Source organism: Scyliorhinus torazame, chromosome 16 (genome assembly GCF_047496885.1).
Source record: "Scyliorhinus torazame isolate Kashiwa2021f chromosome 16, sScyTor2.1, whole genome shotgun sequence".
Lineage (NCBI taxonomy): Eukaryota > Metazoa > Chordata > Chondrichthyes > Carcharhiniformes > Scyliorhinidae > Scyliorhinus > Scyliorhinus torazame.
The window spans coordinates 155,439,155-155,460,242 of NC_092722.1; the positions used below are offsets into that span (position 1 = coordinate 155,439,155).

Genomic DNA, 21,088 nt, shown 5'->3' on the forward strand with positions numbered 1-21,088 from the left:
ATCGTCTGAGGGAGACTATGGCCATGAAAGGGAGTTTAAGGGGGCATGAAGAGGGTACATAAATGGGGGGCCTGAAGGGTGGAGGCCTGAAGGGGTTTGAAAGGTGGGTGCTATGAAGTGTGGTATGAAGCGGATGAATGGGGTATGAAGGTTGGGGGTGAAGCGGACGCATGGGCGGGGGGGGGGTGGGGAATGAGATGGGGGCCTGAAAAGGGGGGCCTGAAAGGGGGGTTGAAAGGGGGCTGACCTTAAAGGTGGGGGCACTCAGTGACCCTATAACAGGGTGTGCTCACTTGGGATGGTGCGAAAATGGCCCAATGCTGATGAAGATGGATGGGGGTCAGCGCGTGTCGCCCTCATGCCTGGGTGGTGTGCGGGGTGACATGGAAATTTATTGATGGGGAAAGATTGTTCCTCTGGGGTCAAGGGTTGCCTCTGTCTTTGGGGGGAGGGGGGATCGCGATGTCCTTGGGGCGGGATGTCGGGGACCTTCAACTTAACTTTGACATTTGGCCACCTTTTAAAAAGGGCGTCCTGATTTCTGGGGAGATGGTCTTTAGGTCCCCACTCCATAAAAATTTCTAAGGCTGGAATTCTACAGTCGTCGGGATTCACTTTACTTGCTGGCAGTGCAGCCCCCCACCCCACCCCAATGGGTTTCCTGCCACACATGGGGTGGTTTCAATGGGAAATCCCATTGACAAGTGGTTGGAGGATAGAATCCCACTGTCAATAAATGGCGTGCGGCAGTGAAATATGTGGCTGGGGGATCGGAGAATCCCACCCTATAGGTGTAGGTGCTTTCAGTGAGAATCTCCCCAACCTCCAAAAAAATGACAAAGTGTTGGTGAATTGAGATCTGGATCGCGCCCAAACACTCGAGGGAAATCATCCCGTGATTCGCACCCAAAATGACGCTTGGTCCGGGATTCTCCGGCTGTGTCTGCCCAGCGACTGGAGAATCTCACCCGAGGTCAATGGACTTCTCTATTGTCCGTGGCTCGCCCATGTATGTTCTTGCGACAGGCGAGCGGAAGAATCCAGCCCTTAGTCACTTTTAGGGAGAATTGTGCCCGTTAATTCTGTCTCCACAGATGATGCCAGGCTAGGTGAGCTTCTCCAGTACTTTCTGTTTTTGTTTCCAAACTCCATCATCTGCAGTATTTTCCTTTTATGAAAATCACCACATAGTATGGGGAACATAAGACCATTGGAATTTGCTTTCCTGTGAGTTTTTGCTGTGCTTTGAGCAAGGTTCATGTGTTTTTTTTCACACAAAGCGTTTATTATGAACCCTGTAATTATCAATGTAGGCTACAACGGATAATGCAGCATTGTCGTTAGATTTACCGTCTAATGTTCTCCATTTGTTTTCATTAATAGAAAGATTAAAAGGACGGTTACACTAGAAGCGTCACCTCAGCAACATCTGAGATTTTTACTTCAATCTGCATTCATTGATTAATCTTATACTAATTGTGGGGTGCTTCATGGGCGTGAGTATAGCAATCCATTATAGTTTGGAATTTGAGAGCTTCAAGAAAGATAATAGTATCAATCCTTTTCACAAAAAAATTATGACAGAGTAAAAGGTCATCCATCTTTGTGACTGACTGAGTGGCTGATTTAAGTTGTTCAGCTCCCTCTCTTACATCTCACAATGGACTAGCTGGAAAGTTACTAATATATATCATAATGATCAGCTTTAATATCTTGAAGGTTATTGACTACAATGTGTGGAACTCATTCTGAACACCCTTCTATAACAAAATGTCACCATCGCTTATTGACTTCCGACTGATTGACTGACAGGTCATACATACAGGTAACGGACAAGTCTCTGTGTACATACATACAGGTAACGTACAAGTCTCTGTGTACATACATACAGGTAACGGACAAGTCTCTGTGTACATTCATACAGGTAACGGACAAGTCTCTGTGTACATACATACAGGTAACGGACAAGTCTCTGTGTACATACATACAGGTAACGGACAAGTCTCTGTGTACATTCATACAGGTAACGGACAAGTCTCTGTGTACATACATACAGGTAACGGACAAGTCTCTGTGTACATACATACAGGTAACGGACAAGTCTCTGTGTACATTCATACAGGTAACGGACAAGTCTCTGTGTACATACATACAGGTAACGGACAAGTCTCTGTGTACATACATACAGGTAACGGACAAGTCTCTGTGTACATTCATACAGGTAACGGACAAGTCTCTGTGTACATTCATACAGGTAACAGACAAGTCTCTGTGTACATACATACAGGTAACGGACAAGTCTCTGTGTACATACATACAGGTAACGGACAAGTCTCTGTGTACATACATACAGGTAACGGACAAGTCTCTGTGTACATACATACAGGTAACGGACAAGTCTCTGTGTACATACATACAGGTAACGGACAAGTCTCTGTGTACATTCACAGGATTATACAGAAATAATAGTGGTAAAATTGAGATTGTTTTCCAGTAAATTTAATTCTGAAGTGACCGTCTGTCAAGTTAAAAGCTTTAATTATGTTCCTACTCAAATAAATGATGTTGAATATGTATTGAACATTAAAAGCTTATTTATTCCCTAGTTGAGAGAATGAAGGCCAGTGCAGACATGACTTTCCATATTTCAATATAAGTCAAGTTATGAAGAATGAAACTAATTTATTCACCAATGTTCTTGAAGACTAACTCATTCTCGGTGGGATATCTGAAAATATTCAGCTGGTCCTATGATTTATAAAACTGTATCGATAAATTCATAACAAAGGTTAGATGGTGCAAAGAAAGATAAAGCTTGAGCTGATGATTCCAATGAAGCTCAGTGTTTACTGCCGAGTTCAAGATCTCAAATGAAGTTATTCTCAGAAACCATCTTCTCAAATAATCGGAAAGCAAAATACAACAGGTGCTGGAAATCTGAAATAAAAACAAAAAATACCAAAAGTACACAGCAGATCTGGCAGCATCTGTGGAGAAAGTTCATCGACCTGAAACTTTTACTCTGTTTTTCTCTCTCTCTGTAGATACTGGCAGATCCACTAAATAGTTCTGGCATTTTCTGTTTGTATTTCTCCAATTATAGTTCCCTCAGTGATTTCCATTTGATGCCATACATGGTCAAGGCTCCGACTTGAAAAAGAAACACAATTAGTGATTGTTGCTGATATCAGTTGAGATTGAATTCTAAATGTTGCCTTTTGATTGGTTGACAATGATTATCCTCTAATTAAGGTATTTCAGCTCTCATCATTCTTACTCACCGGTGCACCTACACCTTCCCAGAGACATTACAAGATGACTTTACTTGTGAGCTTACAGGACCTCACTGAAAGTACGCAGCAATCATCCAAGTACGCTTGAGAAAAGAACCAAAATAAAAATGACAATTACAAAAGTGTGAAGGTGAGCTGTGAGAAGTTTCCTTTGAACATTAACCAAAACAATTGTCGAAAGTAGTAGAAAACAGAGTGAAGTCGGACATTCCATCAGACACATATTCAGTAAAAACCCCAATGCAGGTATCTGCCGAACTGTTCCATTCATAAAATTTATTTCATTCAGCTGTATGTACACAATTGCTGTTTAGCGTTTCACCTGTCAGTGCAGAGGAGTTTAAGGAGCTTCGTTTGAGCAGTCTATTAATAATGTCCATCCATGTCTTCTTATACTGATGACGCAGCAAAGAGTATACAAAGGGATCTGAGACCGCCTTGCTATAAGCCAAACATTTGGAAAGGACTCCCCAATATGGATTGATTGGTACTGACACAGCCAACTCCACCAGCCTGTCAAAAAACAAAATGTTAACAGGAATCTTCCAATTAAATTTTTTCAGAGATTACATTTCAGCTGTGAATTTGCAAACACTCCCCTTTGTCACTCAAGTGAAGACTCTTTCCGGAAGCACCATAAACAAGCAGTTTCACAATGGGCTTGAAATTAATTCCACCTAATAAGAGGAGCACAGCTGTAAGGAAGATACAGAGGTGTCAGCTTTGCTTCCCATTGAACCAAATGATAAAATTCATCACACATTCAGGTATCAATGGGGTTCAAGTTTACGATAACAAGGTCACAAATTAGACAATTCGACAACTCAATACTACTTAATACTTCAAAGAGTTTGATAATAATGGTCTCCCATTGTAAACAAAGATTAAACTGCATACATGAATAAAAACTGCTTTTTATGTAATTTCCCATAATTCTGCCAATTTTCTCACAGGTATGAAAGGAGACTCCTGTATGGTTATATTAAACAGGCTTAATCTTTGTCTCCATGTAGTAGTCATGCTACAATTGAAGGTTGAATCAATAGTTATTTAATATTGAATTAATATCTTGTTATGAGGTTCCGCTCTATTGTTTTTGAAAATATAACTTTTCAAATTTCAACTGACTGGAATTTGAACTCAGACAGAGCAAACTGCTTAAAAATGCAAGGTCAGATTTCAAGGTTGGGGTGGGAAACCAACAAATCACCCTCAGGGAAGTGTGAAGAGAGAGACATGTCCTATAAGAGAGAGACAACTCATAACTGTCTGAGGCAACATTAAAAATGCAAAGTACTGGATATTGAAACAATAGCTGCCACAGCCAGACCCACCCAAAACCTTGTTGAAATACACAATGGGTGAAGTATTTCAAGGCAAGGCTACCAGCCACTAGAGAGGCTTTGCAAGTGTTTAGAAAGCCTTCAGCAGAGGAAACAAGCTGAGCACTGTCATTTCTCTCTGTCGCTCTCTTTTGAAATAAACTTATTGTTTGGATAAAGAAGTCAACTCTACCATTGAACCGAGGTTTTGTAACAATTGCAACATCTTCTACATCTAGCCAAATCTAAAAAACCAGCTAACCCAAATCTGCTGCAACGTTTAAAATCTATACCCCAAGGAAAATCGAAGAAAGGTTCTTTTATCTTTTTGAACTAACTAACCCCTTATTTCTGGTGTATGTGTGTGGCTCTAATGGCTTCATGAGGTCCGAATGCTTGATGTCAAGCTTTTATTTTTCCTTCAGGTTTAGGGTTGTATAAATGTGCTTTCTTTGACTCAAGTAAAACCTTGTTTGATTGGCTCCTTATGGCGCACAGCTTAAACAATTATATACATTCTGATTTGTGCAAGGGTATTTCCTCAACAAAAAAAATGTAAACTTTTATTGTGACCAACCGAGGAGGTTGAATAGAGAGAAACTAATTCATCCCTTTGTACCTGATCACAACAATCTGAGTGAAGGTATTTGAAGTTGGGCTTCCATCCTGCACTGCCTATAAATGTATTTCCATCTACAAGTCTTGTGTTCATTCCCTATCCCCATTCCTTTCCTTGTTGACCTGTGTCAATTCCCAAAAATGTAAAACACTCATCCTCATTTTTACATCCTTCATGGCCTCACATCATCCTACCTCTGTGACCTCTTTTAGTCCCTTTTCTACGCCCTCTACCAGCCCCCGCCCAACACTTAAACCCCACTCTAAACTGTTAATTTTTTTACTCTGAGCTCTCGTGTATCCACCCTCCCTTCCCATTTACAACCAGATTTTGAATGATCTAGGACCAAATTTTGGAATCCCCTCCTTAAACCCATCGAGATCTCTTCCATTAGGAGCATACTTAGAACCCAGTGGCAGTTCTTGGGTCTCTGAAAGGTAAAGAGTACAACGTAGGGTTATGATGGAATCAGCAGTGTGGGAGATGGTGAAAAGAAAAGGGTACATGCTTATTCCAGCTGCAGCTTGTCAATGATAAGAGTTTGGGGGCTAAGAAGGAGTGCGATGCGAGAAAGAAGATTAGGATTCAGGATACCATCAATTTTGATAGTTTCAGCTCTGCCACTGACCACAGCCTTAATCAAGGGCACTCCAATGATAATGTCCACCTTCTCAATTCCTCTTTTTCACAGCAGAACACTTAGTTGCTTTTGATGTGGTGAGGAGTTGTCAGTCATAGCAAGTGTGTTTATAAACATTGTTATTAATGTCACGGCAGGGTAAGGGAGATGAATTCAAGTATGAAGAGAAAGTTAGAGCAACAACCCCCAAGCAGCTCTTTCTGGAGTAATAAAACTGTCAATCACTGGCTAATGCAATGTATTGCTGTGTGAACTGAATGGGAGATTTGCATTTCAAAGGCTGGCAAGGGATTTGAAGCCCTTTGAAGTTTACTTGGCTTTGAAGGAAGCCTCTAACACTTGTAGCAGCTGTTGCTTTAAAGGCTTTTGTCTCAGGCAGCCATTTTAGGAAAGGGTAAGTGAAAATGCAATAATTTTTCACTGTACTACCTGGACTGCTGTTCAGCTTTCAGGCAGGGGTGACTAATGGGAGGTCTCTGATGGGGAGTCTGATAGGGGTCTCTGATTGGGGGGCTCTGATGGGCCTCTGATGGGGGTCTGATGGGGGTCTGATGGGAATGGGTGGGCAGGATTTACATTGTGGGAGGGAGAGAGGTTGCCTGATGGACTTCACGGGACACCTCCTCTGTGCATTGATCCCTTGACCCAGCACAGGTCCACTACGTCAGGGCCATGCTTGGGAAAACTTGCACCAATTCCTGCCGGGAGGATTTCCCACTATTGAGGTTGGTGCATAATGTGTGTGTGTGGGGGGGGGGGGGGGGGGGGGGGAGGTGTTGGATACTTGGGCTTCCGACCTGTTAATCAGATGCAAATGGGTGCTAATGACCGATTTGTATCCTCCCTCCAGTGCAGGACGCTTGGTTCACTGCCGCTGTTGGCGGGGGAGCGGATCATTCGAACAGGATTGGTGTCTGGTGCTCATTAGGCTCATTTAAATATCCAGATGCCGCTTTTACCCAACAGCTGGGAGTCAATGGCCCTGCCTGCGGGACCTCACCAGGGCAGCATTTAGTAATGGTCTATACAAATGTGGCCCAGGCATTATGGCACCTTTGGGGTCTCGAAGGCCATTAGAGACACTCGAGTGGTCGGCGACAGGACAGGGTGGTGCCCTGGCACTCCCCCTGGCATGCAGGCATCTTGGCATTGCCAGCCTGGCACCCTGACAGTGTCAGCTGAGAATCCTGGGAGTGCTACCTCAGCACTGTCAGGGTGCCTGAGCCACACTGTCAGGGTGCCAAGCTGACATTGCCAGGATGCCCAGGTGCCAGGTTGACACTGCCAGGGTTCGGACTCAGGGGTGGCCTTGTCCAATGGTGGGGGGAGTGGGTGGTGAGGGAGTTTCCCAGAAGCCTAAACAAGGCTGGGAGGTGAAGGGGGAGCTCGGCAGCAGGAAATCTCTTTAAGTCTGCCTCGGCGGGGAAAACACCCTGAGGCCAAAGAAAACGGCAAAGTGCCATTGAACAGCGGGCTTATTCTCGGCACAGCAGCTGCTGAGAAATACCCCGCCAAACACATCCAAAAGCGGACTTAAACTTTTATCCACGTAATCGGGCCGTAGACATTGATTAATAGACATTGTTCGTAGGTGTGTGATGGTGGTGTGCTGCATTGCGCAGCACATGAAATTAATAATGCAACTGGTAGGATTTGGTGTTTGAAGATACATTCACTGGCGTTGACGACCAACATGAGCACATCAAAATTTTTGCTGCACTGCCTCCAGGTCCTTTGGGCTAGACAGCTGCTATTGGTTACGATGACTGTGGCGCCGGAATATGGCGACTAGGGGCGTTTCGCAGTAACTTCTTTGAAGCCTACTTGTGACAATAAGCGATTATCATTGTTATTATCTGCTCCCACTGCCTTTAAATGTTAGTCTGGGAGGGCTTCCTTTCTCCTTGTGGTAGGTGTCATCTCTCTCCTCTCCACCTCCTGGACTGGACATGCAGTGCAGTTCTAGAGAACATTAGAGCACATTCTTTCCCCCCTGTTACACCATAATTAACTCTTGCTCCTGTTCACACACTCTTCCACAAACAGCTTCAGCACCTGCTCCAAGCTTTAAGATGTGCAACTGAGTTTTAAGTGGTGTTCGCCTCGTACAAACTTGGGCTCCCTGCTGAGGTATGCAGCCACTCAACAGTGTGTTTAGCTCTGGCTGCATGCTGCAATCATGTGCCAGTTAGCATGAAGATTGCTTGGTGCCCACATTGGAAATAACAAGCACAGGTTAGTCACATCATGGTGCTTGCATTCACTTCTAGAGGCCATTACGTTTTAACCACTGAATATCTAATTAAAATGCAAATAGCAGTTGAACTGGACTAATCTACAGAAAGAATAGTGACATTATTATGACTTTTTAAGCAGTTAACCATCCTTTAGTAAAAAGATGTATATTAACAATAAAGCATTTTTAAAAATTCTCCTGTTTTATTATGATGCTCAATATGGTGACCTGGTTGAAGGTCTCTACTTAATGAGAGCACTTTACATCTGATTAGACTTAAATTCTTGACTGACATTTGCATGTAGACTTGTAAATGTTGTCAGTTTTAGTTAAGTCATATGGAGATTGATGAAAAAGAACCTTCCAGAATTGCTGATATGTACCTCTTGGCAAACTTGTCAAGGAGCTGCATTGAAGACATCTGTCACATTCTCTCACCCCCAACTCCACCCCTACCCCCCAGGCCATGAAGGTGAGTGGGGTAAGATTTTCAGGAGAGAATAGAGACAAATATCCGCAAAGAATAATAATCTCAATGCTAGTAATATATCAATAAATGATCACTTAAGCGTTTGCGCAGCATTCCTCTGTTGGATATCTTAATCTATTTATATTAAATGGGTTAACACCTTCAGGAAACAAGCAGACAGAAACATTTGTCAACAGTGATTTCTAGCTGTGTAACATTTTGGTAATGCTCCTTCAAGGGATGTGAGTGTTGATGGCTTGGCCAGAATTTATTGCCGATGCCTAAATTGTCCTTGAGAAGGTGGTGGTGAGTTGCATTCTTGAAGTGCTGCATGCAATGTGGTGTAGGTATACCCACAGTGCTGTTAGGGAGGGAGCTCCAAGATTTTGACCCAATCTACAGAATAGTTTATGGTGAAATTAAACTTCTATCAACCAGTGATATTGGGACTTATTTTCCCTGTACACCTCTCTCCGACAGATGCATTCGTCATGCCTGAATTTGGTGAGCTGGGTCATTTGAAAAGCCTGGCCAAGTCATCGGTGTATGTGTGCCTGCTGAGAAGGATTGGCATTTATAAGGGGGAGGAGTGACTGGACCACTGATGCAAGCCACTGATGAGACGTCTGCAGCTGAGGCGATGAGTGCTGTGGTTGAAGCCTCCTGGCAGAGAGGGAGGAATGCTCCCTCTCACCTTATCTAATGAGTTGCATCTAACTGCAGGTGGAGGCAATGTGCACTCACTTGATTAGGGGGAAATATCAAATTCCCATGGCAACAGCAAATGGCGAAGGTCAAGCATCATCCACTTCTGTCCTATTTTCTATGCTTAGTGCCTGATATCATTACCTGCATCAATATAGTCTTGTGTGCTCCATAGCAAGAACCAAACTTAAACTAGCATTGATTTAAAATGCATCTCATGTGTAATGGCAGGAATTATATCCTGCAGGCCTGTCCGCAGTTTCCTGCTGCTGAAGTACTCTATCGCCCCCCGAGACAATCAAGTGTTTGACCTAGCAGCTTCGGGACAATGGACAAAATTCTCCGCCTCGCGACGCCACAAACGCAAACCACAATCGAGGGAGAATCAGGCATCCGGCCTGAATCGAGGTCCGCTCCCATAAGACCATAAGACATAGGAGCAGAATTAGGCCACTCAGCCCATCGAGTCTGCTCCGCCATTCAATCATGGCTGATATTTTTCTCATCCCCATTCTCCTGCCTTCTATCCGTAACCCCTGATCCCCTTATTGATCAAAAACCTATCTATCGCTGTTTTAAAGACACTCGGTGATTTGGCGTCCACAGCCGTCTGCGGCAAGGAGTTCCACAGATTCACCATCCTCTGGCTGAAGAAATTCCTCCTCATCTCTGTTTTAAAGGGTCGTCCCTTTAGTCTGAGGCTGTGTCCTCTGCTTCTAGTTTTTCCTTTGAGTGTAAACATCCTCTCCACATCCACTCTATCCAGGCCGACGCCGATTCGGGTGACATACTCCGGTCCCTCTCCGATGGCAATAACGAGGTTTTTGCCCTGTGCAGCTGAGGCATGCAAAACCGGCATATGCATCCATTCAAATGTGATTAGCGCATTTGACCCACTATGTATTGGACCTCCATGATGCTCCACCCCTCTCAGGCAGAAGTCACGTGGAAGCGATTTACTACAAATGTGAACTGGGCGCATGGCTGACGAGGGGGAAGAGAGAAGATAAGCAAAGTTTGAAAAACTGTTTAAAAATTGTGGTGCTTGCTGGGGGCTGGTACCAAGACCCGGGCGAGTGATGGGGAGCGACTTGGTGACAGGTCCGTGTATTCTGGGTGACCCCCTCGGGATCGGGATGGCCTGGCTCTTGGGCGAAATTCTCCGGTATCGGCGCGATGTCCGCCGACCGGCGCCAAAAACGGCGCAAATCAGTCGGGCATCGCGCCGCACCAAAGGTGCGGAATCCTCCGCATCTTGGGGGGCCCAGCCCCAACCTTGAGGGGCTAGGCCCGCGCCGGACTAATTTCCGCCGCCGGACTGATTTCCGCCCCGCCAGCTGGCGGAAAAGGCCTTTGGTGCCCCGCCAGCTGGCGCGGAAATGACATCTCCAGACGGCGCATGCGCGGGAGCATTAGCGGCCGCTCACGGCATTCCCGCGCATGCGCAGTGGAGGGAGTCTCTTCTGCCTCTGCCATGGTGGAGACCGTGGCGAAGGCGGAAGGAAAAGAGTGCCCCCACGGCACAGGCCCGCCCGCGGATCGGTGGGCCCCGATCGCGGGCCAGGCCGCCGTGGGGGCACTCCCCGGGGCCAGATCGCCCCACGCCCCCCCCCCCCCAGGACCCCGGAGCCCGCCCACGCCGCCATGTCCCGCCGGTAAGAGAAGTGGTTTAATCCACGCTGGTGGGACAGGCATCCTAGCAGCGGGACTTCGGCCCATCCGGGCCGGAGAATCTTTCGGAGAGAGGGAACCATGGCAGGAACTGGTGGAATTGAGTGAATGCTATTTATCACGTAGATTGGTTGCAAGCACAGAAGAGGAATAAATTGTTCAGCCTGAGGAAGAATGATTAGAGTAAAGATTACCCACAATTATATAATGCAAATTGAGTCTTCACGCATTGTGTCTTCAACATGGTGCAGGATCAGCTGTGGAACTTGAGAAGTACTGACGTAACCCATCTCATCATTTCCATAATGCTTCAACTTGGTTTGCAACTTCAAGACAATTTGCTATTTCAAACCACTTGTACCTTGTATAGTCAAGATTCGCCAAACATAGGTTGAACCCTGCGGTAATTTCCAAGTATCAAGTATTGAAAGTGTACATTTTGCCTGAGAAAGTCATATACAACCGAAGAGACAGAAAATGAACCCGTGGCAGGGCTGCCAACTTTCTTCATTTTGAATCACCAAGAGAGGAGGTGGACCTCAAATTGGTGGAGATGTTGTGAGCCAAGAATGTGACTTGGCAGCAAGACAACAAACTCACCCAGGAACATCTATTCACCAACAGTGTAACCTTGGTGACCAACAATTTACCTGCGTGCAGAATTCTTTCAACTATCCATCATGTTTCTTTTCTCTTTGTGTAGGGACTGCCCAAGATGCTGTACATGCCACCAGAAATGAACAGGAGTCGACTTCCGGTTGCGGTGATGCCTAGCTAGCCGCACGTTTCGGCGGCTCCAGCTCCGACGGACCTTCGGGCTATTTTAAGAGCCCCAACGGGGAATTTTTCGACGACGCAACCCGGTGTGGGGTGTGTGAGAAGGGAGTCCCCCCCAAACGAAGGAGGAAAAAACCGGCGGCGGCGGCTGCAGCACGAGGAATCGTCGACCAAAGGGTCAGAAAGAGAGAAGTACAAGATGGCGGCGGAGAAAGCGCAGGCGACATGGGGGCCTGAGCAGGATGAAATCGTGAGATGGTGCGTGGAGCTGCTGAAGAGGGAGGTGCTGACCCCGATGCTACAGGCAATTGAGGGGCTCAAGGAGACATTAAAGACCCAGGAGACTGAGCTCCACGTGGTGGAGCAGAAGGTGACAGATATTGAGGACGAGATCCTGGGCCTGGCGGTTAAGACTCAGACGCACGAGGCACTTCATAAAAAGTGTACTGAAAGGATCGAGGCCCAAGAAAACGGAGCGCGAAGGAAGAACCTTCGGATACTAGGTCTCCCTGAGGGTGTGGAAGGAGTGGACTATGGAGAGTACGCAAGTAAGATGCTGAGCTCACTGATGGGTGCTGAGGCCCCTGCGGGCCCCATGGAGGTGGAGTGGGCAAATCGGATTCCGGCGAGAAGACCAAAAGCGGGAGAACTACCGAGGGCGATAATCGTGCGATTTTACCGCCTTAAGGTCAGAGAAGAGGTCCTGAGATGGGCTAAAAAGGTGCGGAGTAGCAGATGGGAGAATGCTGTGGTACGGATATACCAGGATTGGAGTGCGGAGGTGGCGAGAAGGAGGGCGAGCTTCAACCGAGCCAAAGAGGTGTTGCATAAAAGGAAGGTGAAGTTTGGTATGCTGCAGCCGGCAAGACTATGGGTCACGTATCAGGAGAGACACTATTATTTCGAGACGGCGGAGGAAGCATGGTCCTTCATCAAAGAAGAGAAATTGGACCGGAACTGAGGGACTGATGCTGCAGGAAATGTTATTGTTATTGTTTTTGTTAATGTTACGGTGGAAGTTAATTGAGAAGTAAACAGGGAAGGGGGGAGACATTGGGGAAATGTGAGCGCCAGTGAGGGGGGAAAGACGGGACATAGTCGGAGAATGGGGAAGGAGAGGGGGAGGGGAAAGGGAGCTGCGCCATAAGAGGCGGGTCAGGTAAAGGGATGTTCCCGCGCCAGAAAGAATAAGGCGGGAAAACAGGCGCAAGGCGGATGGGAGTTCCCCCACACGGGGGGGGGGGGGGGGGGGGGGGGGGGTCGAGGAGTGAGCAGGAGTAGCCGGGGTCAGTTGAAGTCAGCTGACTTACGGAAGTGATATGGGGGGAGCAATCATGCTAGATAGGGATCTAGCGGGGGGGGGGGGGGGACAACTGGGTTGCTGCTGCGGAAATCCAAAAGGAAATGGCTAAAGAGTGGGTGGGCGGGGATGGTGTGCGACGCTGGGGGAGCGAGCGGGAACGCGGAGGCGGGATATGGGACTGCCCTAGAGAAGGTAATGGCTAGTCGACACGGGAGGGGGTCAGGTAGCCCCCTAGTGAGGCTGATCACGTGGAACGTGAGAGGCCTGAACGGACCGATAAAAAGGGCCCGAGTGCTCGCACATTTGAAAGGACTAAGGGCAGACGTGGTTATGCTCCAAGAGACGCACCTAAAGGTGGCGGACCAAGTTAGGCTAAGGAAAGGATGGGTGGGACAGGTGTTCCACTCAGGACTGGATGCAAAGAACAGGGGGGTGGCCATTTTGGTGGGGAAACGGGTAGCATTTGAAGCAAAGAACATCGTAGCAGATAGCGGAGGTAGATATGTAATGGTGAGTGGTAGGCTGGAGGGAATGGAGGTCGTGTTGGTTAATGTGTATGCCCCAAATTGGGACGATGCGGGATTCATGAGACGGATGCTGGGGCGTATACCGGACCTGGAGGCAGGAAACTTGATTTTAGGAGGGGACTTTAATACGGTGCTGGACCCGGGGCTAGATAGATCCAGCTCAAGGACCGGAAGAAGGCCGGCAGCGGCCAAGGTACTTAAGGGGTTTATGGACCAAATGGGGGGAGTGGATCCATGGCGATTTCTTAGACCTAGGGCTAGGGAGTTTTCCTTCTTCTCCCATGTCCATAAAGTGTACTCCCGGATAGATTTTTTTGTGTTGGGAAGGTCGTTGATCTCTAGGGTGGAAGAAGCTGAGTACTCAGCCATAGCGGTTTCGGATCATGCCCCACATTGGGTGGACCTGGAAGTAGGAGAGGACAGGGAGCAGAGAACACTCTGGCGATTAGATGTGGGACTGATGGCGGATGAGGGAGTGTGTGCAAGAGTGCGGGGGTGTATTGAGAGATACCTGGAGGTCAATGACGATGGCGAGGTCCCTGTGGGAGTGGTCTGGGAAGCATTAAAAGCGGTGGGCAGAGGAGAGCTGATCTCTATTGGGGCCCACAAAAGGAAAACAGAGGCCAAGGAAAGGGAAAGATTACCGGGGGAGATTTTAAGGGTGGACAGGGAATTTGCAGAGACCCCGGAGAAGGAATTGTACAGGGAGAGGAGACGACTCCAGACGGAGTTTGACCTTCTGACCACCAGAAAGGCGGAGGTACTGTGGAGGAAGGCACAGGGGAGGAGGTATGAATATGGGGAAAGGGCTAGTTGCCTGTTGGCGCATCAATTGCGAAAGAGGGCAGCAGCGAGGGAGATAGGAGGAATTAGAGACGAAAGGGGAGACACAGTGCGAAGGGCAGGAAAGATAAATGAGGTGTTCAAGACCTTCTATGAGGAACTGTATAGGTCTCAACCCCCAGAGGGAGAGGAGGGGATGCGGCAGTTCCTGGACCAATTGAGGTTCCCGAAAGTGGAGGAGCAGGAGGTGGCAGGCCTGGGGGCGCCGATTGAGGTGGACGAGGTTATTAAGGGACTGGGAAGCATGCAAGCAGGGAAGGCCCCGGGGCCAGACAGGTTCCCGGTGGAATATTACAGAAAATATGTGGACTTGTTGGCCCCGTTGATGGCGAGGACGTTCAATGAGGCCAGGGAAGGGAGGACTCTACCCCCGACGATGTCGGAGGCGACGATATCGCTAATTTTGAAGAGGGACAAAGATCCGTTGCAGTGCGGGTCCTATAGACCTATTTCACTATTGAACGTGGACGCCAAATTGCTGGCAAAGGTACTGGCATCGAGGATAGAGAACTGTGTCCCGGGGGTGGTGCACGAAGACCAGACAGGGTTCGTAAAAGGGAGACAACTGAATGTTAACGTGCAACGACTATTAGGGGTGATAATGATGCCCCCAGTGGAGGGGGAGGCAGAGATAGTGGCGGCAATGGACGCAGAGAAGGCATTTGATAGGGTGGAGTGGGAGTATTTATGGGAAGTGTTAAGGAGGTTTGGGTTTGGGAACGGGTTTATTAGCTGGGTTAGACTTCTTTATGGGGCTCCAACGGCAAGCGTAGTTACAGGTCGACATAGATCGGAGTATTTCCGATTATATAGGGGAACAAGACAGGGATGCCCGCTGTCTCCATTGTTGTTCGCGTTGGCAATTGAACCTCTGGCCATGGCGTTGAGAGACTCCAGGAAATGGAGAGGGGTGATTAGAGGGGGAGAAGAACACCGAGTCTCGTTATACGCAGATGACCTATTGTTATACGTGTCGGACCCAGGGGGGGGATGATAGAGGTTATGCGAATTTTGAGGGGGTTCGGGGAATTCTCGGGGTATAGGCTAAACATGGGGAAGAGTGAATTATTTGTGATACATCCAGGGGACCAGAGTAGAGAGATAGAAGGCTTACCGCTAAGGAAAGTGGAAAGAAACTTCCGATACCTGGGGATTCAGATCGCTAGGAGCTGGGGAACCTTGCACAGACTTAATCTGACACGGCTGGTAGAACAAATGGAGGAGGACTTCAAGAGGTGGGACATGCAGCCTTTATCGCTGGCGGGCAGGGTGCAAGCAATTAAGATGATGGTCCTCCCGAGGTTCTTATTTGTATTTCAATGTCTCCCTATATTAATCACCAAGACCTTTTTTAATAAAATAGATAGGAGCATCACGAGCTTCGTGTGGGCAGGAAAAGTTCCGAGAGTAAGGAGGGGGTTCCTTCAGCGTAGTAGGGACAAAGGAGGACTGGCACTACCGAACTTGAGTGATTACTATTGGGCCGCCAATGTGACAATGATACATAGATGGATGATGGAGGGTGAGGGAGCGGCGTGGAAAAGACTGGAGAGAAAGTCCTGTAAAGGGACGAGTTTAGAGGCGCAGGTGACGGCGCCGCTACCGTTCTCACCTAAAAGGTTTACCACGAACCCGGTGGTGGCGGCAACACTGAATATCTGGGGACAGTGGAGGCGACAGAGAGGGGTGCGGGGAGCCCTGGTGGGGTCCCCTATCAGGAACAACCATCGGTTCGCCCCAAGAAGAATGGATGGAGGATTCCAGAGCTGGTACCAGTTGGGAATTAGGAAGGTGGGAGATTTATTTATAGATGGGACTTTTGCGAGCTTGGGAGCATTGGAGGAAAAGTATAAGTTGCCCCGAGGAAATTTCTTGCGATATATGCAGGTGAGGGCGTTTACTAGACAACAGGTGAGGGAATTTCCGTTGCTCCCGACACAGGGGATACAGGACAGGGTGCTTTCAGGGGTGTGGGTCGGAGAGGGCAAGGTGTTAGAGATTTATAGAGAGTTGAGGGAAGAGGGGGAGGAGTCGGTGGGCGAACTAAAAGGAAAGTGGGAAGAAGAATTAGGGGAGGAGATAGAGGAGGGTATGTGGGCTGATGCCCTAAGCAGGGTAAATTCCTCTTCCTCATGCGCCAGGCTTAGCCTGATTCAATTTAAGGTGCTACATAGAGCACACATAACGGGGGCAAGATTGAGCAGGTTCTTTGGAGGGGAGGACAAATGTGGGAGGTGTGGCGGGAGCCCGGCAAACCACGCACATATGTTTTGGGTGTACCCGGCACTGGAAGGGTATTGGAAGGGAGTGACGGGAGTGATTTCGCAGGTGGTAAAGGCCCGGGTCAAACCAGGCTGGGGGTTAGCTCTATTTGGAGTTGCGGAAGAGCCGGGAGTGCAGGAGGCGAAAGAGGCCGATGTTGTGGCCTTTGCGTCCCTAGTAGCCCGGCGCAGGATCCTACTCATGTGGAGGAGGCGAAACCCCCCGGACTGGAGGCCTGGGTAAATGATATGGCAGGGTTCATTAAACTGGAGCAGATAAAGTTTGCCCTGAGAGGATCGGCTCAAGGGTTCACCAGGCGGTGGCAGCCATTTCTCGACTACCTAGGGGAACGTTAGAGGGAAGACAGATGACCAGCAGCAGCAACCCAGGGGGAGGGGGGGGGGGGGGTGTAGTTTAGTTTAGGTCAATAGACAATGGGGTTTTGTTACCTGTGTATTGTTAAAAATTTCTGTTTTGTTACTGTTTCGTTTGCTTTGTAAGAGGGAAAATTTGTTGTTTGGAAAAAAATTTCAATAAAATATATTTAAAAAAAAAAGAAATGAACAGGAGTCTTCATAGAAACCTATAACACATCTTACCATGCAGGCAACAGATCAAGTGCACTCTGAAAGAGAGGTTCAAAGAGAGTAGCTAATACTTTCGAGCATAACTGAGGAGGAGCAATTTCAGGAAACAGGTGAGCAGCAGCAGCAAAGATCCAAGGCTGCATTGTCATCTGTTGTGAGGCCGACAAGTTCATATTTCAGAGGTGCAGTCTACAAAACATTAATCAGAACATTCAGAGGTTCCTGCATGATCCGTTAAAACCTCTGCAATACGAAAATGATTGAGGAATCGGTAGGGTACCATAGAGTAAGTAATAGCTTCACAGCTTTCTGCAAGGAAAACTGGAAAGATATAAGTTGCAGTCCCTGTGCTCTGACTATTCCTGACATCCATTCTGCTTGTCCGGGAGCGATACGTCATGCTCTTTCACCCTCATCCGGCTGGCATTTGTAACTGGAGAAGGCCACTCTTCTAAAGTAGAGCAGAGTCCTCTAGAGACCCCGAGAAGATCAGGAATTTATCCTGATCTATTAATACAGACAATAAGGGATATCTGGCCATACCTTTCTTCCCCTACCACCCTACTGCAGCCTCATGCCCCCACCATCCCTTGTTCCCCATACAATAACTGGAATTTAAAGGTTTGGTCCAAGTAGGGCAGAGATCTGGAATGAGATTCATATTCTGGGCTTCCCTGAGCATAGATTCTGCATGTAACTTTTCATAGAGATGTTGTGACTGGAGATCCGCGATTTTAATTTGCAGGACCTACTCATGTGATTTGAAGAGACCAGAGAACCAGCTGAAGAGAAACTCGATGTCTGCCTCACACACCTACGTACTGAAGCATTGATTCCCATATTGATTCAAAGTCACTCGCAAGGAACACGCACCAGCTGGAATGTGCCAGAAGGCATCACCTAGCGGGTGGTTACCCCTCATGCCTGTGTCAGCTGGACTTCAGAGGATGAAAGAAGAAGCAGCCAATATAGGGGGCAAAATATTGGCAATAATTGCAGGTTTATTTCATAACAGCACAATTATATTGGAACAGGAACGAACCATTCAGCTCCTGCAGTCTATTCATCCATTCAATTATGTCATGGGTGATCTGTACCTCAATTCCATTTACCTGCCTTTGTGCAATATCCCTTAATTTCCTCACTTAACAAAAATGTACTCAGCTTTCAGTGTTCAATTGACCCAACCTCAACATCGTTTTTGGAAGAGAGAGTTCCAGATTTCCTCTACCCTGCGTGTAAAGAAATGTTTGTTGATATCACCCTGAACAGCCCGGCACTTATTTTCAGGTTATGCCCCAGAGGAAATAGTTCCCCTCTATCATATCAAACCCTTTATTTATCTAACAATACTACAGCCATGGCAAGAGGTCACCATTGCAGAGTGACATACTGCCACTGCACATCCTTCTCTTCCTGAGATAACATTTGAAAGAGGCAGAATATTAGTTTCACACAGCATAAACTCATACCAAGGGTAAATAACAGGGAAGCAAACAAGGACAGCTCATATAGAAAACTGTGACTCTGAAATAAGGTTTGTGGCCTAGTGAGTAAATTGATTTTCAGAAGGAACATCTGAATCTGCAGGCTGTGGATATAGGTAAGGTAATAAAGGCACGGCATGCTCATCTTAGGGCCAATATATTATTGTGAAAATTATTCAGGAAGAACACATTTATAGATTTAAGGAAAAGCCCTCTCAATCAATGGCTTCTGGCTGTACATAAGGAACAAAGAAACTTACAGCACAGGAACAGGTCCTTCGGCCCTCCAAGCCTGCACCAACCATTCTGTCTGTCTGAACTAAAAACCCCTACCCTTCCGGGAACCATATCACACTATTCCCATCCTATTCATGTATTTGTCAAGACACCCCATAAAAGTCACTATTGTATCTGTGAAGGTTTCAGGTAGACCCACCCTCTGGTCTTAGGCGTCATTCTCCGCCGGCGGGAGTCTCCGTTTTGCCGGCGCCCGGGGGTTTCCCGACGGCGTGGGGCTGCCCCACAATGGGGAACCCATTGACCGGCCGGTGTAACGGAGCATCCCGCCGGCGGGTCAGGGCAGAAATGTGGCGGGGCGGGATGGAGAATTTCGCCCCTTGTTTCAGTATTGGGATAGCAAAGTGCACCTTACAAAAGCTTCTAATAATCGTTGTTACTTTGCCATGACTATAGAGCAATACTTTCCTTACATCGCTATGTCCAGAGTACCGACTACTTTAGCAAACTAACTGGATGAAGGCATGAATTTTAGTACGTCTGAGCTCTGCCTCTGCTCAAAGCTTTTAATTCTGCTGGTAGCCAAGGTTTGCTGTGAATTTCCTTAGTTCCAGAGCAAACTCCCATCAAGTTTCTCCTTCTTTCATACAGTGGTGACCAAGTGACTTAAAAATAAAGTCATCATGGGTGCTGTTGGTAGACTTTGCACCAATTTCTTTGTTCTGTGCTGTGTTGTGTTCCCCACTTTGAAAAACGTTTCTGTTCATTTATGCCATGGTGTTGTTTCTAGGGGCCTCAGTGGCTTCATACCCGCCATTAATAAAGTCATGTACTTGCAGAAGGCCATCTATCTGATAGAAGTGCCACACCGCCTTGTTCTGCTGCTCCATTCTATTGTGAATGCAATGAAAGTCCTTTCTTTGGCATAAAAATACTTTTATCATGAGTTTCGAGCATTAGGGAACTGGAGACTAATAAATGCTGCGGATGGCTTGGGAGCATCCGTTGGTGTAATGGTTAATGCTATGAAATCCTCCACAACCACAAGCAAGGCTTTCTCTGTGTTAAATGTTGTCTGGAGGGGCTCCAATAAATTGTCTAATTCTGTGATAGCCTCCCGCATGAAGGGTAGGTGACAATGGCAGACCTCCTCATATATCCTCGAGTGGGTGTAAATAGATCTGATGACTGGTGCTGGGCAGAAAACCAGTGGGTGTATTATCTATCCAAACCCATCACCCATTCCAAATCCATCACTGGCATTGGAAGGTCCAGTGGAAAACCCAAGCAACAAGCACAATGGGGTTACTGCTAATGAGGCAGGCATTGTCAGGAACAGTGCTGTGGCAAAAAGATCCACAAAAGGATCTTGCAACATAAAGATGCACTAACAAATAGCAGTAAAAAGTAATGCACCAAAGTAAATGCTGAACTGCAAATGTTAAAATTAAAAATATTGGGAACAGCCACTCAGGCTTTAAGAATCAAAGTTCTGAAGGCCCAAACAGGAACTTCAGTGGTATGGACTTTAAACAGCCAATCAGTGATGAAAGAGTGAATGATTGAAAATGATCACAGGGTTTGGTTTCGAATCAACGTTTGTGAGGATCACTGTAGTTAAGAGGTACAATGAAATGAAAATGGCTTATTGTCACAAGTTGAAAATGGCTTATTGTCACATTGTCACAATGAAGTTACTGTGAAAAGCCCCTAGTCGCCACATTCCAGCACCTGTTCAGGGAGGCTGATATGGGAATTGAACCGTGCTGCTGGCCTGCCTTGGTCTGCTTTAAAAGCCAGTGATTTAGCCCAGTGTGCTAAACCAGCCCCTGAGATCCTCATATAAGACCATAAGACACAGGAGTAGAATTAAGCTACTCGGCCCATCGAGTTTGCTCCACCATTCAATCATGGATGATATTTTTCTCATCCCCATTCTCCTGCCTTTTCCCTATAACCCCTGATCCCCTTATTAATCAAGAACCTATCCACCTTTGTCTTAAAGACAATCAGTGATTTGGCCTCCACAGCCTCCTGCGACAAAGAGTTCCACAGATTCACCACCCTCTGGCTGAAGGAATTACTCCTCATCTCTGTTTTAAAGGATTGT

The 21,088-nt window shown here is 47.1% G+C and overlaps 1 protein-coding gene across 1 annotated transcript in view; it reads right to left on the reverse strand.

Annotated features, from left to right (window-relative positions):
- Positions 1-3,448: 3,448 nt before the first annotated feature.
- Positions 3,449-21,088, reverse strand: part of LOC140392439 (G-protein coupled receptor 26-like) — a 40,105-nt gene continuing 22,465 nt past the window's right edge. The window contains exon 3 of the mRNA XM_072477697.1: positions 3,449-3,806. Coding sequence (XP_072333798.1) covers positions 3,575-3,806 — 232 coding nt within the window. The 3' untranslated portion in view covers positions 3,449-3,574. The remainder of the gene's footprint in view (positions 3,807-21,088) is intronic.